General features: G+C 36.5%; 1 protein-coding gene across 3 annotated transcripts in view; it reads right to left on the reverse strand.

Annotated features, from left to right (window-relative positions):
• The window catches only part of DENND6A (DENN domain containing 6A), a 64,910-nt gene that overhangs the window by 14,415 nt on the left and 23,645 nt on the right, over positions 1 to 26,850 (reverse strand). For 2 of the 3 annotated variants that reach the window (XM_049640802.1, XM_049640804.1), the window contains 9 exons: positions 24,675 to 24,787; positions 22,588 to 22,668; positions 21,136 to 21,241; positions 19,806 to 19,885; positions 18,684 to 18,746; positions 17,637 to 17,692; positions 9,262 to 9,384; positions 8,640 to 8,735; positions 6,427 to 6,521 (listed from right to left, as the gene is read on the reverse strand). In XM_049640802.1, the coding sequence (XP_049496759.1) occupies positions 6,427 to 6,521; positions 8,640 to 8,735; positions 9,262 to 9,384; positions 17,637 to 17,692; positions 18,684 to 18,746; positions 19,806 to 19,885; positions 21,136 to 21,241; positions 22,588 to 22,668; positions 24,675 to 24,787 (813 nt within the window). The remainder of the gene's footprint in view (positions 1 to 6,426; positions 6,522 to 8,639; positions 8,736 to 9,261; positions 9,385 to 17,636; positions 17,693 to 18,683; positions 18,747 to 19,805; positions 19,886 to 21,135; positions 21,242 to 22,587; positions 22,669 to 24,674; positions 24,788 to 26,850) is intronic. The other variant, XM_049640803.1, reaches the window with a different exon arrangement.

Here is a 26,850-nt window from a genome sequence, read left to right on the forward strand (position 1 = left end):
GAACAAAAACCACATGACAATCTCCATAGATACAGGAAAAGCATTTAACAAAATTTAACACCAATTCATGATAACCATTCTCAACAAACTAGGAATAGAAAGGCACTTGTCAATCTAATGAATGACATCTATGAAAAACTACATCTAACATCATAATTAGACCTATATGTTGAAAACTACAAAACCTTGCTGTGAGAAAAATTAAAGAAGACCTAAACAATGGAGAGATGTCCCAAGTCCTGGATTGGAAGACACACAAAAAACCCCAAACTAACTGCATATTAACATAATCCCTATCAAAATCCCAGCTAGCTGTCCGCAGAAACTGACAAAGTGATCCTAAAATTATATAGAAATGCAAAAGACCAAAGAATAGCCAAAACAACTTTGGATAAGAACAAAATTAGAGGGGCGCCTGGGTGGTTACGTTGGTTAAGCATCCAACTCTCTCTCTCAAAATAAATAAATAAATAAATAAACTTTAAACAAACAAAAAAAGACTTATACTTCCTGATATCAAAACCTGCTATAAAACTACAGTAGGGGCAACTGGGTGCTCAGTTGGTTAAGCATCCAACTCTTGATTTCAGCTCAGGTCATGACCTCACGGTTCGTGGGATAGAGCCCTGCATTGGGCCTCTGACAGCACAGAGCCTGCTTGGGATTCTCTCTTTCCTTCTCTCTCCTTCTCTCTCTGCCCGACTCATGCACACTTGCATATGCTTGCTCTCAAAATAAATAAACATAAAAAAAAAAAAACCCTACAGTAATCAAGACACTGTATTAGTGTTGATTTTCCACAAAGGTACCAAGGCAATTCAATAGAAAAAAGACAGTCTTTAATAAATAGTGCTAGAGCAAATGAGTTGTCAACATGCACAAAAGATTATTTTGGACTCTTAACCCATATCATACACAAAGAATAACTAAAGTGGTTCATAGACTTAAATGTAGGTGGTAACATAATAAAACTTTTAGAAAAAAACATAGAAAATCTTTGTGACCTTGGGTTGGGCAATGAGTTCTTAGACACAACATCAAAAGGTCAATCCATAAAAGAAAAAAACTGATAGGCTAGACTTCACCAAAATTAACACATGTTTATGGTTATCAGAGGTTAGGAGTAGGAGAAATGGATGAAAGTGGTCAAAAGGTAGAAACTTCTACTTATAAGATAAATTAAGTATTGGGGATTCAGTGCATAACATGATGACGCTCATTAACACTGTTGTATAGTATATTTGAAAATTGTTAAGAGGGTAAATCCCAAGAGTTCTCATTACAAAAAACAACATTGTTTTCCTTTTTTTCTGGTATCTGTATGAAGTGATAGATATTAACTAAACTTATTGTGGTAATCATTTGACAATATATGTAAGTCAAGTCATTATGCTATAAACCCTAAACTTACACAGTGCTGTTTGTCAATTATATCTCAATAAAACTTGTGGGGAAAAACACTTTCACACTTCAAAGATACCATTAAGAAAACAAAAAAAAAAGAAGCCAAATACTGTGATAAAATATCTGTAAATCATATATCTAAAACCAGACTTGTGTCCAAAATACATAAAGATCTCTACAACTAAATAAGACAAGTAACCTAATGAAAAATTGGCAAAAGATTTAAATCAACATTTCATCCAAGAAGATATATGAACGACTAATAAGTAGATGAAAAGATGCTCAGCGCGACTGGGTGGCTTAGTCAGTTAAGCATCTGACTCTTGTTCTTGGGCCAGGTCGTGATCTCATAGTTCATTGAACTATGAACCTCATGTGGGGCCCTGTGCTAGTGATGTAGAGCCTGCTTGGAATTTACTCTCCCTCTCTCTCTCCCTACCCCACTCGTGCTGTCTCTTTCTCAAAATAAATAAACTTAAAAAAAATTAAAAAAAATAAAAAGATGCTCAACATCAATTATTCATGAGGGCAAAGCAAATGAAAACCACCATTTCAAACCCACTAAATGGTTATATTAAAAAAGACAGTATCAACTCCTGGGACGGAGATGAAGAAATAGGAACCCTCATACACTGTTGGTGAGAATGTAAAATGAGGGGCACCTGGCTGGCTTAGAAGAGTCTGTGACTCTTGATCTTGGGGTTGTGGGTTCAAGGCCCACGCTGTGGGTAGAGAGTACTGTGCTAAGCGAAATAAGTCAGTCAGAGAAAGACAAATACCATATGATTTCATTCATATGTGGACTTTAAGAAACAAAACAAATGAGCACAGGGAAAAAAGAGAGAGAGGCAAACCAACAAATGGACTCTTAACTATAGAGAACATACCGATGGTACGAGAGAGGAGGTGGGTTGGGGAATGAGTGAAATAGGTGGTGGGGATTAAAGAGTAAACTTGTGATGAGCACCAGGTGTTGGTGCTGAATCACTATATTGTACACCCAAAACTAATAGTACACTGAACATTAACTGGAACTTAAAAACAAATAAATAAACTTAAAAAAAATTTTCTTAATGTAAAATGGTGGGCCACTTTGGAAAACAGTTTGGCAGTGTCTTAAAAAGTTAAACAGGCATTATCAATTCACACTACTTTACCAATGATTTTATGCAAAAGTTCCTCTACTTAAAGCCCCAACAAAGAGACTTTTTCATTGGAAAAAGACAATAAACAGTAGTCAACAATATTACAGTTAATCAAATAGTCTAGATTAATAGGACAAAACCATGAAAATAAATATCAATATTAAATTAAGATTTTAAAAAACTCTGTATCTTCTCAAAGTTAAGACTCTGGTGACTGCTGTGTTCTAAATTATCATTAAATCAGAGAGGACACCAATGAAATGGCAGGTGACTATGACATTTACAGAGTGCCATGAGTCAGGAACTGTTTAATCTCTCAGCAAACAAAGAATTTGAGGCTTAAATAGTCTGTTCTGCCTAAGAACCCTAAGATCTGACTGCCAAGGTAAAGCTATTTACTCTTTCCTCTATTTCTTAAGGCTTCTAAGGATTTCAGTATAAGACTAATATTTGTAAATAGTATGATTTGAACTGTTATTGCTTGAGTCTAACATATCTATTTAGATTTAGGTATATCCCCAAAGGCACAGTTCATAAAATAATATTATTAAACAATAGTTCAAATATACCTGTGTAGGGGCACCCGGTGGCTCAGTGGGTTAAGCGGCCGACTCTTGATCTCTGCTCAGGTCATGATCTCACAGTTAGTGGGATCAGAGCCCTGTGTCGGGCTCCATGCTGACAGTGCAGAGCCTGCTTGAGATTCTTTCTCTCTCCTTTCTCTCTGGCCCTCTCTGCTCTCTCTTGCTCTCTCTCTCTCAAAATAAATACATAAACTTAAAAAATTAAAAAAAAAACCCACACCTGTGTATACTAAAAGAAGTCTTTAAAAGTAACACATCATAACATTATTTAAAAATATTTTCAGGCTTTCTCCCTGAGGTCGGGAACAAGACAGGGGATATCCACTCTTGCCACTGGTATTCAACATATTATTGGAAGTCTTAGCTTCAGCAATTAGACAACACAAAGAAATAAAAGGCATCCATATCAGCCAGGAGGAGGTCAAACTTTCACTCTTTGCAGATGATATGATACTCTATATGGAAAACCCAAAAGATTCCACCAAAAAATGCTAGAACTGATCCATGAATTCAGCAAAGTCACAGGCTATAAAATCAATGCACAGAAATCAGTTGCATTCCTATACACCAATAATGAAGCGACAGAAAGAGAAATCAAGGAATTGATCCCCTTTACAATTGCATCCAAAACCATAAAATATAGGGGCGCCTGGGTGGCGCAGTCGGTTAAGCGTCCGACTTCAGCCAGGTCACGATCTCGCGGTCTGTGAGTTCGAGCCCCGCGTCAGGCTCTGGGCTGATGGCTCGGAGCCTGGAGCCTGTTTCCGATTCTGTGTCTCCCTCTCTCTCTGCCCCTCCCCCATTCATGCTCTGTCTCTCTCTGTCCCAAAAATAAATAAAAAACGTTGGAAAAAAAAAAAAATTTACAAAACCATAAAATATCTAGGAATAAATCTAACCAAAGAGGTGAAAAATGTATACACTGAAAACTTATGAAAGCTTATGAAAGCTTATAGAAAGCTTATGAAAGAAATTGAAGAGGACACAAAAAAATGGAAAAATATTCCATACTCCTGGATAGGAAGAACAAATGTTAAAATGTCAATACTACCCGAAGCAATCTACATATTCAATGTAATACCTATTAAGATAACACCAGCATTCTTCACAGAGCTAGAACAAACAATCCTAAAATTTGTATGGAACCAGAAAAGACCTCGAACAGCCAAAGCAATCTTGAAAAAGAAAACCAAAGCTGGAGGATCACAATCCTGGACTTCAGGATATATTACAAAGATTTAATCATCAAGACAGTATGGTACTGGCACAAAAACAGACACTCAGATCAATGGAACAGAACAGAGAACCCAGAAATGGACCCACAAAGGTATGGCCAACTAATCTTTGACAAACCAGGAAGAATATCCAATGGAATAAAGACAGTCTCTTCAGCAAATGGTGCTGGGAAAACAGGACAGCGACATGCAGAAAAAAGTGAACCTGGACCACTTTCTTACACCATACACAAAAATAAGCTCAAAGTGGATGAAAGACCTCAATGTAAGACAGGAAGCCATCAAAATCCTCAAGGAGAAAGCAGGCAAAAACCTCTTTGACCTCGGCCGCAGCAACTTCTTACTCAACACATCTCCGGAGGCAAGGGAAACAAAAGCAAAAATGAACTATTGGGACCTCATCAAAATAAAAAGCTTCTGCACAGCGAAGGAAACAATCAGCAAAACTAAAAGGCAACCAACGGAATGGGAGAAGATATTTGCAAACGACATATCAGATAAAGGGTTAGTACCCAAAATCTATGAAGAACTTATCAAACTCAACACGCAAATAACAAATAATCCAGTGAAGAAATGGGCAAAAGACATGAATAGACACTTCTCCAAGGAAGACATTCAGATGGCCAACCGACACATGAAAAAATGCTCAGCATCACTCATCACCAGGGAAATACAAATCAAAACCACAATGAGATACCACCTCACACCTGTCAGAATGGCTAACATTAACAACTCAGGCAACAACAGATGTTGGTGAGGATGCGGAGACAGAGGATCTCTTTGGCACTGCTGGTAGGAATGCAAACTGGTGCAGCCACTCTGGAAAACAGTATGGAGTTCCCTCAAAAAATTAAAAATAGAACTACCCTACGACCCAGCAACTTCACTACTAGGTATTTATCCAAGGGATACAGGTATACTGTTTCGAAGGGGCACATGTACTCCAATGTTTATAGCAGTGCAGTCAACAATAGCCAAAGTATGGAAAGAGCCCACATGTCCATCGATGGAAGAATGGATAAAGAAGATATGGTATATATACACAATGGAGTATTACTTGGCAATCAAAAAGAATGAAATCTTGCCATTCACAGCTATGTGGATGGAACTAGACGGTATTATGCCAAGTGAAATTAGTCAGAGAAAGACATCATATGACTTCACTCATCTGAGGACTTTAAGAGACAAAACAGATGAACATAAGGGAAGGGAAGCAAAAATAATTAAAAACAGGGAGAGGGACAAAACATAAGAGACTCTTAAATATAGAGAACAGAGGGTTACTGGAGGGGTTGTGGGAGGAGGATGGGCTAAATGGGCAAGGGGCATTAAGGAATCTACTCCTGAAATTATTGTTGCACCATGTGCTAACTAACTTGGATGTAAATTATAATAAATAAATAAATTATAGAAAGTAAAAAAAAAAAATAAACCTTAAAAAAAAAAAAAGAGAGACCCAGCTCTCTACTATCAACTCAACATTGGCAATGTAGGTCCAGCTTACACCCTTCCAATAAATTAACACTGTTCCTTTAAAAAATAATAATAATAAAAGAAATACAGTTACTAAATTGTTACCATTAGCAAAATACTATATATCTTTTCCTCAAGGAAGGCACCTTTGACCACTTCCTTAATTAGTACCAGTGCCACAGAAATTGTATAATACTGGTTTTGAAACCTAGCAGAGAATTTTGTGCCAAGTTGAATAATTCAAGCTTCTACAAGGTTTTATTCAAACAGTATTGGAAATCCCCATTTAATTGGGTTTATATGTATACAAAAAGTAGCTCAAATTTTTAAGATTTCATTTTGTTATAATTCATTCCACGTTTATAACACTAGAAGTACATTTGTTAATAGGAGAACATGATGGGTTACATAATTTTAGTGGGAAGTTACTACGCTCTTCTCTTAAGGCCTTTATGCAGTCTGCCTCCAAAAAGGTTACCATAAACATAACTAAAAAGTAATCAAGAGTTTATAAACAAAGAGGAAGAAATTATCCTGCTTAGCCACATTACATAGTAAAAACAGAACACTGAGTTTATACTTTACCTGCAGGTTTAAGGTCTCCTATTCGAATAATGTGTGGCCAATGCTGGAGTGTTTTTGCAAAAAAAGGGTTGGTTACTCCTAATATGACTGAGGGCCTACATAAAAACAAAACAGAAACAAAGTGAGAAAAAGACAAATGCTCCATCAGTGAAGAATAGTTTATAATTTCTTTAGATTGAACAACAGATTATCTTTTCCTTCACTCCATGCATTACATAACAACTAGATGCCAGGCACCATGTTTAGCCCTACTAGACAAGTAAAGATGGAAAGACATGGTCTTCCTAAAAGCATACAGGAAGAAACGTATGCATACCCAATCACAATGCCACAGATTAGAAAATGGTGATGGGGGTATCAAACATACAATAATTACAAAGGAGAAACTGTATCTATCAAGAGGATTAAAAGACAGCTTCACTAAAGAGATGACATTTGCACAAAGATATGAAAGATGCACAGAAGTTCTTTCCCAAATGGATAAGGGAGGTAAAGGTGATGCAGGAGAATAACTAATATGTGCAAAGCAATGAAATGAGATGGTGGAGTGCCTGAAGAACTACAAATAGCTCAGTATTTCTACAGCACAAAGCAAGAATGATGAGTGAGTTAGAAATGAAGGTAGATGGCTGGATGCTGGCCAGATTATTAAGTACCAAGTTAATATGCTAAGAAGTTTAGAAATCTTGTAGGCAAACAAAAGCTAATAGAGAACCAAGCGGAAGGATGCCACATGAATGAAAATGTAGGAAGATCACTCTAGGAAATCTGGAAGGTGTCCTACAAAGACAGTAAGAGATTTAGGAAAAGCAACAGCAGACATGACAAAGACTGGAGACAGTTAGGCTGAGAATAGACTTTTGGAAGAAGATAACAAATGTTATTATGAGAGATATTTTATGGTGTTAAATTGACAGAATTTGGTAAAATTTGATGTGGGGCATATAAAGAAGGAGAAATTTATGACAATTTTACCATTCATGAAAATAGGAAGGAGCATGGGTTTAGGGAAGAAAACAAGAAGACAGAAAGAATTCAGTTTGTACATGTTAAGTTTCAGTTGCCATTAATATACCTAGGTGGTAAAGTGATAAAAAACAACAACAAAACCCTGGACATATAGGTCTGCACCTTGCAAAGATCTGGGCTAGGCAGATAAATTTCAGTCATTGGTATACAGGTGTTAACAGAGTCTGTGGGTAGAGATAAGATAGCTCAGAAAGAATCATCAGTGTGAAATCAGATCCCAGAACACAGTGCTGGAGAACACCAACACTTAACATGCTGGCAGAGACAGAGACATCTGCACAGGGGACTGAGATGCACCACCAGGCAGACAGGTGAGAGTGGTGTCAAAGATTAAAATGCTTTCAAGTTCAACAGCTTAAATGTTATTAAGAAAGAGAAGGCAGGGAAAATAGGACAATAATGTGCGCACAGGGTTGGGCAGTGAGAGGGTCTTGATGACTCTGACTTCAGTGGAAGTGGAGAAATCAACCTGTGGGTGCCTGGGTGGCTCAGTCAGTTAAGTGTCTGACTCCTGGTATTGGCTCAAGTCATAATCTCACAATTGTGAGATCGAGCCCCACGTTTGGCTCCACACTGACAGCACAGAGCCTGCTTGGGATTCTTTCTCTCTCCCTCTCTCTCTGTCCCTCTCCCACTCACACAAGCATGTGCACTCTCTCTCAAAGTAAATACATAAACTTGAAAAATAAAAAAGAAATCAACCTGCAATGGACTGAGAAGTAACCAGAAAGCCAAGAAGTAGAGACAGTATGTGGAGATTTCTTGTTGTTGTTGTTATTCTAGAAATTTCACTATGAAAAGAAGGTAAGCAATAGAGCAGGAGCTAAGGGGGAAAGGGTAAGATAATTTTTTCCCTTTAATATAGTGGGAAGAATTTTGATGTTTCCATGCCAATTCAACGAAGAAGAAGGAAAAGGAAGTTATAGAGCAACAAGAGATAACAGAAGGCAAGAAAACAGAATTCAAAGTATAATCAGATGGCTATTGATGACAATACATCCTCCACTAATAAATAAAATCATTGAAAAGAAAACAAGTTTGACCCTTGACATGTAGAAGTATTACAAGCAGTTCCTCAAACCTTCCTTTACAAAATCAAGATGCCAATGAGTTCAAAATTTAATTTTACATAATTTGGTTATATAGGAAATACTTGGTCAATAAAAATTATTTTGTTTACTCACGGGGCTTGAGTACGAGTAGTATATTCTTTGAATTCGCTATCATGAATAGTGAAGTAAGGTCGGAAGTCACTGAAGTACTTTAATGGAGAAATACAGCTGTGGAGGAAAGAAGAACATTTTAAACAAAGGACACAGAAATTAAAGGCCCTACTCAATAACTATAAAACATCAATAACACACAGTATACCCACATGGGATTACTTATTTCAGTAAACAGCAAACTTATTTCAGGAAATCAGAAAGACAAATGGAAATACATAATAATATGGAATGGAGTATTGAAAGAACACAGGACTTGGGGCAGAAGATGGGTTGAAATTCTGGCATTACCATTCCCTAGTTACATGTCTTTTACTAGACACTGACCATTCATGCAAAGTTGTCAGGTACCAACTTTGCATAAGTGAATGAATGTTTCTTGTTCAATCAATCAAAGCAAAAAAACCCCCCATGGTTCCAGCCCTCCTAGAGCATGAATTACTTATCTCATCCATGAAACGGGGCTATAATGAGCACCCTTCTTATAAGAGAGGTGTTGTCTGGATCAGTACAATGAGTGTGCAAACATAACACAGATGGAAAAATGCTGCAACTATCACCATCAGGAACCAAATATACTCACTTCACAAGTGCCAATACAGTCTCTGACGACTCTGATGGTGACGGTGCCATGACCACGAGGGGCTCCCCCAACAGGACCAGCTCCCAAAGCATCTGACTATGAAGGAAAACTGGGCAGAAACACCTAAAAGGTGTTTATATGGTAGAAGTATTATTTTCCAACCCTGTTTTTTAAGTTCTTAATCATTCTAAAAACTTCATACTGATATAAATTCTTCCAGCTATTTGTACCTTGTTGTGACATACAAATTCATTTAGAATACGGTGATGCATAAGTCTCTTTAGTCCACATAAAAAAACATTATCAATTTGACTCATTCCAAGTTTTAGAAAATGAAATGTGATATACTGACACAGAATGGCTGACAAATAATAAAAGCACATAAAATAATTATTAAATTATACCATATGGTAGATTTATTTCATCAATATTGCTTTCTTACATTTGAATTTCTGTTGTAAAATTTTGAAGAAAACAAGAAAAATCAATTTTCCAAAGGATATTTATTGGATGTAATTAATTTAAGAGCCAAGGCATTCAATGTTAAAAAATGATAGAAACAAATCACAAGGGGGAGTTTGAAGGCCAAACAACAGAATGATTTCCTGGGCAGATCCTTCCCTTACAGAAATGCTGCATATTTTTATAGTAGCCCTGGAACTAAATGGAAGCCTATCAGAACAGAGCTCTGGCACACTACTCAGCTTCAGACATTTGGTAACTTTTACTTATTTAGTAATTTCTTCCATTAGGGTAACAACTTTTCCTACTAGATTGGAGGAAAAAATACTTATCTATTTATAAAAATCATAATCAATCTACCCAATTAAAAACATATATACACACAAGAAACAAAGAAAGGCAGAAAGAAAGTCTCTTTTGTCCACATTAAAAACCATATCAATTTGACTGATTCCAATTTTTAGAAAATGAAATGCAACATATTGACACACAGAATGACTGACAAATAATAAAAGCATATAAAGTAATTATTAAATTGTACCATATGGTAGACCTATTTCATTAATATTGCTTTCTTGCATCTGAATTTCTAGTGTAAATATTTTGAAGAAAACAAAAAAAATTAAACAAGAAGGAAAGAAAGAAAAAGAAAAAAGCTTACATGCAAAAATATAAAACAGATTTGTGGAATGGAAATTAGGGAAATTTAGTTTTAACTATTCAAAGGCAAGAATACAAATGTGAAGGAAGTGCAAAAACACCCAAAGCAAAATAATAAACAGTTCAAGGATAAGAGCTCTTCTTCCTCTTCCTTTCCTAAACAATTCAATCCTAAAACAGAACATGGTGCATGGTAGGCATCTCTGCCAGGAGAGAAACGAAGACATGATGGCTCAGAGCAAGGTGTGAGGGCTTATGTGAGATAAGGGAGACGTTCACATGGAGAAGGTGACTTGCTGTGGGGCTGCTGGAACCCAAACGTGGTGAGGAAGGTGTACATGTGTGAAGGTGATCTGGTTTGAGATGACAGGCCAAGAAGTGTGAGGGGCCTGGAGGGGCAGCCTGGTATGAAGTGTCAGAGCCAGAGTGTGTTGAAGTTGTCCACGGTAGAATGTAAGAGCAGGGGGAATAGGGTGTGTGCATGGAGAGGTGGTCTGGGATGAGGTATAGGAGCACTGTAGGGTAAGGAGGGCTTTCCTCTGGGGGTTGGCCTAACATCGGGAGCCAGAGCACAAGCAAGCATATGGATAGGGGGCCTAAATGTGCAATACAGAAGCCTAACTGGGGTAGGAGCATAACCACGTGGGGGGAATCTGGCATGGAGCACAGCCTGAGAAGGTTGAGGAAGGGTATCTATGAAGGGCAGGTGGGTGTGGAGTGTCAGAGCCCAAGTTGGGTAAGAAAGTCATCTGCACGGAGGAGAGGGTTTAAGCAGCGATGAGATACTGGTTACTAACAAGGACTGATCAAATAAGTAAATAAATTAAGAATAATAGGAGGTAGTTCCTCACAAAGGGAAAAGAAATACCAATATAGAAAGAAAACTAGAGTGAACCTTGTCTTGTAGGATTGGAATTGGGGGTACTGGTGTGACTTTAGGGTTTTCAATATATACAGATATAGAAATACATACGCAAAAATGTATACGTATTATATATGAGTAGGTACATATGCATCCCTTTACAAATATATATGTATGTATGTGTATATATATATATGTATACTCCCTAGCTCTGTCCACTGAGAGGGCCTAAAATCAGTGATATTCCAATAGCAATGAGCTCAACCAGTACCCAGATTTTGGCTTCTGAATCCTATTCTCCACTAAAAAAAGTGAAGGCTTTTCGAAGAAATGGGTGATTCCAGGGCTAAGGAAGAAAAAATACAAGAAAATCTTGGCACCCAAGAAAACATAGGTCCACGCAAAAGCTTATATACAAATGTTCGTAGTAGCATCATATGTAACAGCCAAAAAGTAGAAACCATCCAAATATCCTTCAGTGAATTAATGGATAAATAAAATGTGGTATCCACACAACAGAACATCATAAAGTGAATCAAATAATGATTCAGGCTACTGCATGGATAAACCATGGAAATGATTTGCTAAGTGTAAGCAGACACAAAAAGCTACGTATTTTAGGATTCTATTTATATGGTATGCCCCAAAGAGGCTAATCGATGGAGATAGAAAGTAGATTAGTGGTTCCCAGAGGCTGGTAGGGGAGAGAGAATGGGGAATTAACTGCCACTGGGTACAGGGTTACTTTCTGAAGTGATGAAAATGTTCTAGAACTAGATAGCAGTAATGATTGCACAACTTTGTGAAATACAGTAAAAACCAGTGAATTGTATATTTTAAAAGAGCGAATACTATGGTATGTGAATTATATATCTTTTTTTAATTTAAAAAAAAAAGATAAGCTTGGCACATTTTATACTAGAAAGCAAGGAAGTGTTTCAGGGTGCCTGGGTGGCTCAGTCAGTTAAGTGTCCAGCTCTTTGTTTCGGCTCCGGTCACGGTCTCATGGTTCATGAATTTGAGCCTACATCAGGCTCTGTGCTGACAGTGCAGAGCCTGCTTAGGATTCTCTCTCTCTCTCTCTCTCTCTCTCTCTCTCTCTGCCCTCACCCCACCCCCACTTGTGCTCTCTCTCTCTCTCAAAAATAAATGAATAGACTTTAAAAAAAAAAAAGAAGGAAATGTTTAAAGAATGACAAGGATATGTAAAAAAACAAAACAAAACAAAACAGAGGCCAACTTGAAGACAAGTGTCATTGGCCAAACTGGGGACAACTGGAACACCAAATGAGAATAATGGATTTTAATAACCTATTGAATAAAACAGAAAAAAACAACAGCCCATAAAATATACACAATGTAATGATTTAAAATATTTCTACAAATTCTTTGACACTCCTTTTAAAACATGGAAGCCTAGCGGCTCAGTTGGTTAAGTGGTTAAGCATCCAACTTCAGCTCAGGTCATGATCTTGCAGTTCATGGGTTAGAGCCCTGTGTCAGGTTCTGAGCTGACACCTCAGGGCCTGGAGCCTACTTTGGATTCTGTGTCTCCCTCTCTTTCTGCCCCTCCCCCAACCCTGCTCTGTCTCCCTCCCCACCCCCCTCAAAAATAAACATTTAAAAAACAACAACAACAACAACAACAAAAAAACATGGGAGCCCAATCCTCCCCCTCTTAGCTGTGGGCTACGTTATTGGTTTACATGTAACAAACAGAATAAGGTAAAGCAACAATGTGCAATTTTGAAGGCTGGGTCATAAAAGACATTTTGGCTTCTGCCTTCTCTCAGATCACCTGCCCAATACTGTGAGAACATTCAACTTGCCCTATGGGCCGGTCCACATGGCTAGAAATGAGGCTCCTGCTAAAATCCACAAGAAACGGTGACCTCCACCCAGGAGCCAAGTAAGCCTTTTAGGGAAACAGATCCTCATGCCCCATTTGTCCAAATCACTAAAACCCTAGCTGGTATCTTGACTGCAACTTCATAAGAGATTTAGAGCTAGAACCATCTAGCTAAGCCATCCCCAGATTCCTAACCCTCAGAAAGTGTGTGAAGTACTATTTGTTCTCTCAAGCCTCTAAATATTGGGGTAATTTATTACACAGCAATAAATAACTCATATACATAGTTTCAAAGTGCCTCCCCACAAAATACTTATTCACAAAAAGAAAACGAGTAACTACCAATCAAGAAGCTCGGAGAATACCACAAAGTAAACGTCACCAGTAATAACGCAAGCTACCTCCATGTCAAACATGCAGAGCTTGAATCTAATTTTGAGTAAATCCCAGACAGACCTAAACTCAGGGATTTCCTGCAAAATAACTGTCTTGTAACCACAAGAAGCTTAGGTGTATGAAAAGAAGACTTGAAGATCTATTCCAGACTGAAAGAGAGACAGAAGAGACAGGACAAGGAAATGCAACAGAAAATTCTGAACTAGTATTGTGACAACTGGTGACATCTGAATTAAATAATATTATCAATGTTAACTTCCCAATTTTGATGGCTGCATTATATCCTTATTTGTAGGAAATAGACTCTAAAGTATTCAGAGATGATGGGAACATCAGGTCTTCAAATGACTATCCACTGGTTCAAGGAAGAAAGTTTTCTATATTATACTTACTACTTTTCTGTAAATTTATGATTGTTTCAACTATCTATATGCATGTATACACATATACATTTATAAATATAAACATATTTATATATATATATATAATTTTGAAACAATCACAAATTTACAGAAAAGTGGCAAGTGTGTGTATGTGGGTAAGTATACATTTAATAGTGGGATGCCCTTAAGGCATTAAAGCTAGAAATTATGTTTTCTCACAAGCATTGTAATATATTCTCAGTAAGGGCAAAAACAGACAGCAAGTACAGTTATAAGATGAAGCATTCTATGAAATTATAGTACATTAGAAATATCTATTATATAAAGTACTTTTATTAGGGGAGATAAGTATTAAATATTCAAGAAAGAAACCTATCTCCAGCTCGAACTTTAATAAATATTGATGGTATGTGTCTAATTAACTGCAGTGTAAAATTACTAAAATGAGAGTTCTGTAGGAAAATCATAGGATATTTTTTCAGTATTATTTTTGTATCTCCACTCTGGAGTGGCATGCTTTATGCTAAGCTCTACTGCTCCCCACCCCTGCCAAAAGCCATCCTCTGGCAAAAATGAGAAACTTACTCCAAATAGATAAATAAATGAATAAATAGATACATACATAAATAACTAGATAAAGGTTTCAACCTTTTTCAGAAAGATATACCATGTTCTTATAATCTTGAAAATTAAACTAACATCTATCAAAGAGCATCAGACACATCAGATTTTATGTAGTAATAGTAATAGACTTTTACATTCTTTGAAACACAAAAACACTCATAACTGTTATCTATCCTGCCAGTGGGGTAGAAAGCCAAGACGGCTCATTCTCAAGATGAGGGCAAAGAGGAAGATGACAACACATCACTGATATGCCTCCTGCTGCGTGAAGAACCAACAGCAGGTATCATTAGGTAAAACGTCCTTGACTCCAGGCAAGAGAATGTCCATTTCTTTCAACAGAAAACCATTCCTCAATTCTAAGCCCAACTTAAAAACTGAATGAGAAGACTATGTACATGATTGAGAGGGCTGAAACAAAAGCCATGGTCCATGGATACGTGGTAGTTTAACAAGCCTTGACTTGGTAGAAGGAGGGGGACAAGTCCTTACACTCAACTGCATCTCTGGCACTCAGCTCCAAACATCTTTCCAGGTCTCTTTCCTTTGCTCTCAAGCTAATGGTGGGTATAAAAATATCACCTTCAATCTAATGATAAACATTTAAACTCTTATTCACAGGAATAAATGTACAATGTAAGCTCTCCACAAACAAAGTGAAGAGTGCCATCATGGACGAAGCACTAATCTGAACATCAGATGTTAAATGCTCGGTGCAGTGCTGTCTCTGTGTGGGACTATTATTGTTCAAGTTTCCATTTTCTCACCTCCTGAGCAACAAGAATTAAAAGAACAACACACTAACTTGTCCTACTTTAAAAACAATAACATGTCATTCATAATCAGGAGAAAAGATATATGCTAATAAAAAGTGTTAGTGGTAGGAATAATTAATTGCCATGAAAGCAAAGATAACTGATAAACTCAGCAGTTCAAAAGAAAACAAGTCTGGTAATCAAATTCTATATCAACTTGTGCCAGTTCTTCACTTATTCCTAAACGAATGAAGTATCAAAACTACTAACAGTATGGATCCTTCTTAGTGTATTTTTCCTGTAATAATTATTCATGTATTTGGGGGCACTTCTCCTCTTTATTCTAAGAATGCTACAACATTTAATTTTTTAAAAGAAAATCAATTTGAGGGTGCCTGGGTAGCTCAGTTGGTTGAGAGTCCGACTTGTGAGTTTGAGCCCTGGATCCGGGTTTGCGCTGACAGTGCAGAGCCTGCTTTGGATTTTCTGTCTCCCTCTCTCTCTGCCCCTACTCCGCTTGCATGTTTTTTCTCTCTCTCTCTCAAAATAAATAAACATTAAAAATGTTTTAAAAGAAAATCAATTTGTTTTTAAGATTTATCATTTACGGGGGTGCCTGGGTGGCTTAGTCGGTTAAACGCCAGACATCAGCTCAGGTCATGATCTCACGGTTCGTGAGTTCGAGCCCCGCATCGGGCTCTGTGCTGACAGCTCACAGCCTGGAGCCTGCTTCAGATTCCTTGTCTCCCTCTCTCTCTGCCCCTTCTCACTCTGTCTCTCTCTCAAAAATAAATTTAAAAAAATTAAAAAAAAAGATTTATCATTTACATACAGAAACATTTACACTTAGCAAAGATATAAAACACTTCCATCACTCCAAAAATTCCCTCAGCCCCTTTTACTCAATTTCCCTCTCCCACCCTCCAGGCAACCACTGAGCTGATTTCTGTCCCTTTTCTAGAATATCTATAAATGGAGTCACTGAGTAAGTAGCTCTTTAAAATCTGGTTCCTTTTGCCAAACATAACACTTCTGAGAGTCACCTATGTTGCTGGCTGTATCAATAGTGCTGTCTTTTTTTAACTGCTAAGTAGTATTCCACACACATGTAAGAATCACATTTGTTTATCCATTTACCAGCTTATGGACAAATGCAGTTTCTGGTTTTAGGCTGGTATGAATAGAGCTGCTATAAACATTTGCGTATAGGTCTTTGTGAGGATGTATGCTTTCATTTTTACAGGATAAATTCCTAGAAGTGGGATTAATAGGCTGTGCTAGGGCCAAGTGTATAAAACAAATCAAGCATATAGAACTAATCATCCTCTGAAGTAGTATTCCACGTAGTTTAAAGGTCACACATACACAAAATTCCACATACACCCCAAACCAAAAATCCCATTCTAAGCCTTTCACATGACTCCCAATTGCATGTATTACTATTTAATAACTGCTCTGCAACAGCAGTGGTTTCTCAAGCCAAGCAGATCTACCCAGGAGCTGGAACTTGGGCACTAATCCAGAGATTTCTATTCAGCTGCCCTGGGTAAGGCACAGGCATTGGTACTTTTCCCTATTCTTTTTTATGTGCTAGATTCTTTTTTTATTTTGCATTTTAAAAAGCTTCAAACATACAGAAAAACAAAGGCAGTAGTGTAAGAACCCCCATTTACCTATCATCTAGAGTTAACAATATTTTACCATTTTTACTTCATTAATTTTTTTCTTACGGACGTATTTTAAGTCTCAGGCTCTACCAACTAAGCTAGCTGGACATTTCCTAGTAAATATTTAAAAAAAATTTTTTTAATGTTTATTTATTGTTTTTGAGAGAGAGAGAGAGAGAGAGAGAGAGAGAGACAGAGCACGAGCAGGGGAGGGGCAGAAAGAAGAGTGAGACACAGAATCCGAAGCAGGCTCCAGGCTCCAAGCTGTCATCACAGAGCCCAACACAGGGCTTGAACCCACGGACCGTGAGATCGTGACCTGAGCCGAAGTCAGACACTTAACCAACTGAGCCACCCAGGCACCCCTTACTGAAGTATTTTAAAATAAAACACAAATCTCATGACATTTCACTTCAAAATAGTTAAAAATTCATCTTTAAAAATCAAGTCTATTTTCTTACATCATTACAATACCATTCTCACACCAAACCAAACAAAAAATAATTTGTTTCTACCACGTAATAGCCAATCCACATCCAAATTTCCCTAATCATCAAAGTTCGTAACATGCATTAGGGATGAACCATTGATTTATAACCTGTGAAACATAATGACTATTTTTTTCCAGTTTTTTCCACATTTAAGAACATTCATTTTCTAAAGAAATTAAAAACAATATCACAAAGCAAAGGAGGAAAGGCACTTAATAAAATTTACCTGAAAAGATCCACCTCATGAACAGTAGGTAAAATAACAGATATATGTGTGTCTGCCTGAGATAAAAGAGAAAAAATACAGAAGATATCACTAAAATTTACAGAAATTCATTTTTTAAAAATGCCTATCTATCTTGTGATCAATAAGCCATATTGCCCTATCTTTTAAGATTCTCTTCCTCCAGGAGCAGCCACAAAGAGATTGGGCCTTAGCAATCTCTCCTAACACAGCAGAAGCTCAAGGATGACAGATTCCTTGGATAAAACATTAATCTAAGAGTCAGAGGACAGATTAATTCACAACTGCATTATACCAGTTGATATATGTATATAACAGGAAAAATTAGTTTTCCTACTGCTTTCTATTTAAATTCAATTCAAACAATGGGAGTGTTGATATACCAGTTAAAACATTTCAAATAAAAACTTCAACCGGGGCGCCTGGGTGGCTCAGTCGGTTGAGAGGCTGACTTCAGCTCGGGTCATAACCTCACAATCCGTGAGTTCAAGCCCCACGTCTGGCTCTGTGCTGACAGCTCAGAGCCTGGAGCCTGCTTCAGGTTCTGTGTCTCCCTCTCTCTCTGCCCCTCCCCTGCTCATGCTCTCTCTCTCTCTGTCTCAAAAATAAATAAAAACATTTAAAAAAAATTTTTAAAAAACCAAAAACTTCAACCCTACCCATGAACAGATGTGACTGTGGGGGAAATGAAAAGCAATCATAACTAAAGAATCCTTTGACTGAGTTTCCTAAAAACAAAAGCCTGTTGACCATTCTTCTAAGAAGGTAAGAGGTTTTATGTACTTTCCCCTAGTCCTCACAGTTACATTATAAATTGAGTTCTCCAGTGTCTGCTAGATAACAAACAAGAAAAACAATCTGAGAAACATTAGAAAGTTTATTATCAATTTATTACAAAATTATTTAATGGGATATTTCAGTAATATTCAGAAATATATCATAAACCCAAGAAGCTCTATAGTTGCTAGTTTAAGAATTCTGTTAAAGAGACTATATATGCTGGATTATTCTACCACAGTACCACACTACCTGCTGAGTTAACTGTGCTATTTGAGTTGTCCCAGGCTTGTCATGACATGTGGGAATCCGTACCTTGAAGAGACAGAGAAGAAATTAACTTTGGCTATAAAAGAATGTCCTTTATATGGTTTGCGACTCCCACTACAACGAGGGATCAGAAACACTCTTACCACTAAAACAGTACACTCAGCAATGCATAAAAATCCATAAAAACAAAGTATTTATATTAGATTTTAAAACTACAGTCTTATTTATCTTTAGTCACAGCAGAAGGTAAGTGAACCAATGTCTCCATATTCCCATACACATGGAAATCACTAACTCACTGAGAAGCAAATGTGCTGAAAAACAGAAAAAGAGCATCAACTTCATACTGCTTCCTATTTATTGTTCCATTCTTTGCTTCATTAATATACACACACCCAAACACACCCTCTCAAGCTTGCCAAATTATGGGATAAATCTCACAGGAAACCATGAGAACTCACAACCCAGAGCTAAGAGTACCACTTTGATAATCTCCCAGGGAAAAAAACAGAACACATCCTACAGAAGTAAGTACATCTAAAAACACAGCATTGCCAAAAATAAGTCCAATTTGAAAATGAATTGCAAAAGCACTACAGCACATTCATACAAAGCCTGAGAGCAAAATGCTATTTCATTTTTAAAAAAAGAAAAGAAAACTGAATAAAAGCACCATATCCTGGGATGGACATGTTTGGTCTGACATCACACATGAAGAAATTTATTACTAAGAACGAATGGCTTTCCTAATTTCTTCCCATTTTTACTAATTCATACTTGACTCTACAAGTATTCTGCAATGCCACCCATCTCTGGAGGGCCATGGAGTTGCAGAAGTCTCAAAGGCTGCATTTACAGTCACATGTATTATACAAGAATGACACCCTTGTGTAAAACTCTAAGGATGAAATGGGAGAGGTAGCCCCTGGTGTTGTGTAACTAATGGTTCTGTATAGCAGGATGAACTGTGGGATCTCTAACTCCTCACATACAAATGACAGCAATATTGACATTGAACATTATTAGGAAGTTAAAAAGCAAAACTCATCTATGAACTTCCTAGAGTTCTCTAGAAAAGGAGACAAATGAAATAAAAGCGATTACCTTCATTACAACCCCCATAATAGGCAGGTGTAATGTCTTCCCTGGCACTGGGGCAGGCCATCGATCAACATCATTACAAGCTGAAAAAATAATACAATCTTTCCTTAGTATAAGTTCAAATTGCAAAATATGAAAAAAGAAACATTAGACATTAGAACTCCAGGGGCGCCTGTGTGGCTCAGTCAGTTGAGCATCTGACTCTTGATTTTGGCTCAAGTCATGATCCTAGGGTCGTGGGATCAAGCCCTGTATCACACTCTGCACTTAGCATGGAGCCTGCTTCAATTTCTCTCTTTCTCTTTCTCTCCCTCTGTCCCTCTCCCCACTTACGTGTTCTTGCTCTAAAATAAAATAAAAACTAAAAAAAGAAAAAATTAAAAAGGTAACAGAAAAGTAAAAGTGGTGAAAATATCTTGTATTTCACCAGAAATACACCTGTGTTCTTTTTTTTTTTTATTAAGTTTATTTGTTTTATTTTGAGAGAGAGAAAGAGAGAGGGAGGGACAGAGTGAGACGGAGAGAGAAACCCCAAGCAGGCTCCGCACTGTCAGCCCAGGGCCCAACATGGGGCTTGAATTCATGAACCATGCATGAGATCATGACCTGAGCCGAAATCAAGAGTCAGACATTTAACCAACTGAGCCACCCAGGCACCCTGAAATATACCTATGTTCTAAGATACAAACTAGTTCATAAATTTTTTGAAAGGGAGTTTTCCTATTCACTCATCACTACCCAAATTAGCAACAAAAACATAACACTCAATAGAGGCCTCTGCATTGAGTGACATAAAGATTTGTTTAAACACTACTCTGAGAAGCAGAGCTGTCAACTTCATATTTGTTCATCATTAACCTAATAAATAGGCATCATCTATGCTGCAAAAGGAGATAATAAAAGATACGGTCTTTTGTGTTTGTAGGTAAAGATGAAGAATAGCTTTTCATCTCTCTCCTACCATATAGCCCTTACAATTCTTCTTTTTTAAAACAATTTTTAAGAGATATTTTTTTAAGTTTATTTATTTATTTTGAGAGAGAGGGAGAGAGAGTGGGTGAGGGGCAGAGAGAAAGGGACAGAGGATCCCAAACAGGTTCTGTGGTGTCAGCTCAGAGCCCATCATGGGGCTCGAATTCATGAACTGTGAGATCATGACCTGAGGTGAAATCAAGAGTCAGATGCTTAATTGACTGAGCCACCCAGGTGTCCCTAGCCCTTAAAATTCTTAACTAAATTTTTTAGAAAGTCAACTTTATATTTATCAGCCATTTCCAGGAAAATTTTTAAAACTCCTTCATAACGTATCTAAGTCACACAATATTTAACTTACCTGCTTCCAAATAAGGTTCACTCTTTTCAAAATACTCTGGTGCTATCTGTTTGAGCACGGTATGAAAAAAATGAATGTAAGGTAGTTTGCTGATCAAAACCAAGGACTGGAGAGAAAAAAGAAACATGATTTTTTATTTTCCTGATGATTATAATTTAAATTTGTCATTTCTTATAAAATCAATTACTAACAAGCTAAATTCAGCAAAGAGTGTGGATTTTGAAAAAAAGTTTTTGCAGTAAACGGTTAAAAGAAAAACTACATAAAACTACAGTAGCAGAATGCAAGACCTTTAACCTTATTATTACACCTTAAGAGCATAAGGGCATATTCACAGATTCTCCTGCTCTCCAGGAAAAAGAATTTCCTATAAAGAGACAAATATTATGGATAATTTCCAAGGCCTCGCTACTACTGTCATTAGCAAAGCAGTTCTACCAGGAATTAGTGAGATGAACTCTTCCTAATATAGGAAGAGCAAATTGTGATGCTTTTTCAAACTAAGACCTATGATTGCTGTTATTTTAGTTTTCAATGATCATAACCATATACTTAGAAACTCTGACTTTATAGTTGGGCCAATTCAGATATGGATTATGCCAATTTTTTCATCTATTTCTCTTGAAAACTACTTTTTACCTTTTCATCCAATATCAATTAGTGGTCAAGGCACATTCTAGTTACAAAAGGTAAAGGTGTGTCCCTGTTAGCTGTAATTAAATCAGAACCAATTATTATTTTTAATGATGATTGGGATTTTTTAATTAACTAATTAATCAATTTAAGTAATTTCTACACCCAATGTGGGGCTCAAACTAACAAACCCAACATCAAGAGTTGCATGCTCTTCTGACTGAGCCAGCCAGGTGCCCCTAATTTTTTTTTTAAAGAAAATAAAATGACTGTACATTTAGAATGGAAATACTAATGATTAAGATGTTGCTAAGATGTATTTAGTGACTCTTAGCTGTTCAAAAAAAGATACTGCAGACTTTTATTAGTTGTAACAATATTAAAAATCATCTGTTCATTCTTTTCCTCATCCCAAAATGTGGAAATTAAGCAGATTCATTTGGCTTTTAACAATTTCATACAATATGTATAACTGTCAGGAATCTAGCACAGAGATAGCAGAAAGGCAAAATTCAATCCCAGTTAAAAATCTAGGGACAGGGGCATCTGGGTAGCTCAGTTGGTTAAGCATCCAACTCTTGATTCTCAGCTCACATCTTAATCTCAGGGTCCTGGGCATGAGACCTACTTTAAAAAAATAAATAAATAAATAAATCTAGGGACAGGTATCTATAATCTAAAAAAACAAAAAAAAAATGTAAGTTCTAGTATGTTTAAAGATAAAATATCAAAGACTTTAAAGACTATTCATCCCTACAGTTTCTATTTTTCTAGCCACAATATAAAAACAATTTCCCTATTAGTGCATATGAAATTTACCTTCTGGAAGTAGCCTCTTTTTAGACTTTTATCTCGAACTTGTCGGAAATACACATATCCATAAAAATAAGCAGGATCCTTCTATGAAAGAAGTGACAAATAAAAAAAAATACATATTGCCATCCTTTTGTTATTATTAACATCACATTCCTTTACAAACCTGAACTGAGATATGAAATATACACAAAGATCTAGTTATGCTTTTCCACCAACACAATCATGACAGTAACTGGCAGATATAAACTTGGAGCTTGCCCAAAGGTGAAATCATTTCAACTAAAGTACTAAAATCAGATTTTTCCCATTATAACCTCCTCAGCTTATGTTGTTTATTCATGTCTGTACTAGTTAATGGACGTCAGGAAACAATCAAATTCTACATTTTCTCCAATGCTACATGTATATTTTTAAATTGTGCCTACAAGTATGAGTTAGGGGTCAGTCTTAATAAAATGAAGTATCCTAATGTAAAATTTTGAGAGAGAAAAAAAGGAGTTAAATGCCAATCTGAATGTTACATAATCAGTTCTATTTTTACCTAATAAAAATGAAACACCGAAATATTTATCAAAATATAATTTGAAAGTAAATACATTCCAAAAAACATAAGAAGTTTTTACATCCTAATGAAATAAACTTTAACCCAGTTCCTAACTGATTATTCTTTGCACAAATATTTATTGACCATCTACTTTGAACAAGGCATTGTGTTACAGAAGTTAAAAGATGCATCAGATATAGTTCCTTAAGAAGACCACAATCTATGAGGGACAAAAACAAACCTCAAGGTAGGTACTATGAAGAAACCACAAAGTGTTACAGGGAGGCCAAGAGGGAAGAGATTACTTCTGTCTATGGGGATCAGTAAAGATTTCATAGAGGCAGCTGTTTTCGAATGGGGCATTGAAGGATGCATAGGAGTTAAACAAAGACAAAAACATCCCAGGTTTAGAGAGCCAGGAGTTTGAGCAAAAACAAACACACAGAGACTGAAAAATACAAGCTACCTCAGGAAAAAGCACATAGTTCAGTTTGGTTAAAATGTGGCACATGTACAGAAAGGAGATAAAGTTGGAAACTGGAAACGTAAAGGTCTTATCTTGGAAGGCCCAAAAAGTGAGGACAAGGAAATAGCACTATCATTGCCTCTTTATTCATTAAGCAACAGATAGCCATTTTGTATTTATTTTTATATAATATATACATGTACTTTAGCTGACAACTCTGTATACAATATATTACATTGAAAAAAACCCAAAAGATGGGATGTCTAGGCAAAATTATTATCCTCATCAGCCCTCAATTCCCTCATTTACAAAAGAAACTCTCAGAACACTATGAGGACTGATGAGATAACACAAGCTTATTAATACAGTGCCTAGAATATAAGCACCAGTCAATAGTAACTATTATTATCAGTTGAAAGAATATGTTGATAGCGAAAGCAAAAGGTCATGGAAAGGAGTAGATGGCTATAAGACATTTCAAAGGTAATAGCTTTGCTAACTGGGAAAGGGTTACTGTCATTACTGGAACCAGGGAGGTTAACTGTAAATGCTGATTTTAGGCAATGAGGTCATACTGGATGTGCTGATAGGACATCCAGACGGAAATGTTCCTCACACAGTCAGAGATGTAAATATGGAATACCAAACAGAAGCCTATACTCTGAAATCATCTAAATTATTAAAATTGTTTTTAACAAATAACTGGAAAACAAAGCTCAAAAAGAGACAACTACAATTCTACCATAAAGTAGGGAATCTTCAACTCTAAGTGATATTTACTGGTATGGTACCACCCCAACTCCACATCTAAACAAAGAGGTATTAACAAATGAAAGAAAACCACCTCAACATTCTAATTGATTTCTAAAATTCACAGTGGCATTATATGCTTCAAGAACAGTAACTTTGTAAAGTTTCTTTCTTTCACATGCTGAATCCTTATGAATTAGACTCACTTAGGAAATCTAACAGTATAACATAGTAATAACACAAAAGTAAAATATTTCTGAATGCTTTAGAGGTAACTGAGTTCTAAAGTTTCCTCTCACATGGACATTTTTCTATTGCTACTTTTCCAACCTTTAAGTAAACTGGTAAATCTTTGTCATAATGATCCAGGAGACAATGCAGTGACACCCTCCTCCCAGAAGATTGTCGAAATCTAAAACAAAACTGGGTATCTCCAAGACAACCTAATGAAAACAAAAATGAAAGTAATTAAGAATAGCATAGCATAACATTTATTTACCCAGATTCATCAAATGTTAGAGCTAATAAGGTCCTATCAACCGTTTAAACCCATTCTATCACGTTTTAGAAGAGAACAAGGAGATCCTGAGAATTCAAGTGACTTGTCCAAAGCTACCTTTGCTGGTTAGAGGCAAAGCCATTAGCAAATAATGCATCTTAACTCCTATGTCTCCTTACTATTTTCCTATTCCATTTTCCCCAAGTAATTAAAAAAAATTTTTAACTGTTTGCATGTAATGTTGACTCACAGACATAATAATGAGAAAAGGAAGCCAAATACAAAAGGACGTATACAGTTCAAATCCATTTATATAGTTTTTGTTATTTTTTTTTAAAGCAGGCAAAACTAAACTATAGTGTTTAGGGATGCATAATTGGGTGATAAAAGTATAAAGAAAAGCAAGACACTTATCACTGTAAGAATCAGAATTGTGGTTGTATTTGGAGGGAGGAAGGAAACAGAGTTTAGGAGGGGACATGAGGGAATATGAGGGGGCTTTTAAGGCACTGGCAAGTTCTATTTCTATACCTTGTATGTGTTTTGTATTTCACAATGAGAAGTTTTTTTTAAAAAGACATAATATAGCAAACTCAGGAAGAGCCCAAGTAATAGATTCACTATTTTCCTCATTTTAACTTAAAAGGTTTTTGATTAGGAACGGTTGGGTGGCTCAGTCGGTTAGGCATCTGGCTCAGGTCACAATCTCGCATTTCGTGGGTTCAAGCTCCGCACTGGGACCTGTGCTGACAGCTGGGGGCCTAAGCCTGCATTTTGTGTCTCCCTCTCTCTCTGCCCCTCCCATGCTCATGCTCTTGTCTCTCGCTCTCTCTCAAAAAATAAACATTAGAAATAAAAATAAAAATTAAATAAAAGGTTTTTGATTAATAAAGTTTTTAAACATTAATCATTTCTACCAAACCTCTTAAAACATGTAAAATTTACCTAAACTATCTGGCAAAAATTACAAAAAAAAAAACATAAATAGTCTAAAAAGTCAAAGACATATTAAGTAGCTTATCACTGAAATTCTTCCTGGTTATTATATTTAAGAACTAATAAGATTATATTAAATATGAAATGTGCTCAAGATTTTATTATTTACTATTACACACTGAAGTACTTATATTTTCTTAGCACGTGAAGTTCTCAACAAAGGAGGTAGAAACTTGTTAATGTTTAAGTTTTTTAAAAAAACAACATACCTAAATGCAGTTATAGAAACTAATATTTCTTATTTATTTTTAATTTTTTTAAATGTTTATTTATTTTCAGAGAGAGCACACGTGGGGAAAGGGGAGGGTAAAAGGGAGAGGAAGAGAATCCCAAGCAGACTCCACGCTGTCAGCACAGAGCCCAGTGTGGAGCTTGATCTCCTAAACCATGAGACCATGACCTAAGCCAAAACCAAGAGTTAGCTGCTTAACTGACTGAGCTACCCAGGCGCCCCTAGAAATTAATATTTCTTTGGTGATGAAGTGGGCAGGGTACTGGAGGATGGGTCAAGTCAATTTCTTTACTTGTTACAATAGATAGTTTAAAAATAAGGAAAACACATGAAACTTGAAATAATGGAAAACACTCCTAGCATTGTTTTAGTTCAAGAGATTTATAAATTGATGGTTCAGTTTTTCCCTTTATTAGACATTTAAATATTGTGTTTTTTTTTTTAAAGGGAAGAAAGAGCCAACAGACATGAACAGATGCTCAACATCACTCATCATAGCAAAATGCAAATCAAAACTACTATGAGATACCATTTCATTCCTGTCAGAATGGCTAAAATCAAAAATACAAGAAATAAGTGTTGATGAGGATGTGGAGAAAAAGGAACCTTCATGCACTGCTGGGGGGAATGCAAACTGGTGCAGTCACTTTGGAAAGCAATATGGAGATGCCTCAAAAAAATTAGAAGTTGATCTACCCTGTGATCTAGTAATCACACTACTGGGTATTTAGCCAAAGAATACAAAACCTAATTCAAAAGAATATATACACCCCTATGTT

Source organism: Panthera uncia, chromosome A2, assembly GCF_023721935.1.
Source record: "Panthera uncia isolate 11264 chromosome A2, Puncia_PCG_1.0, whole genome shotgun sequence".
NCBI lineage: Eukaryota > Metazoa > Chordata > Mammalia > Carnivora > Felidae > Panthera > Panthera uncia.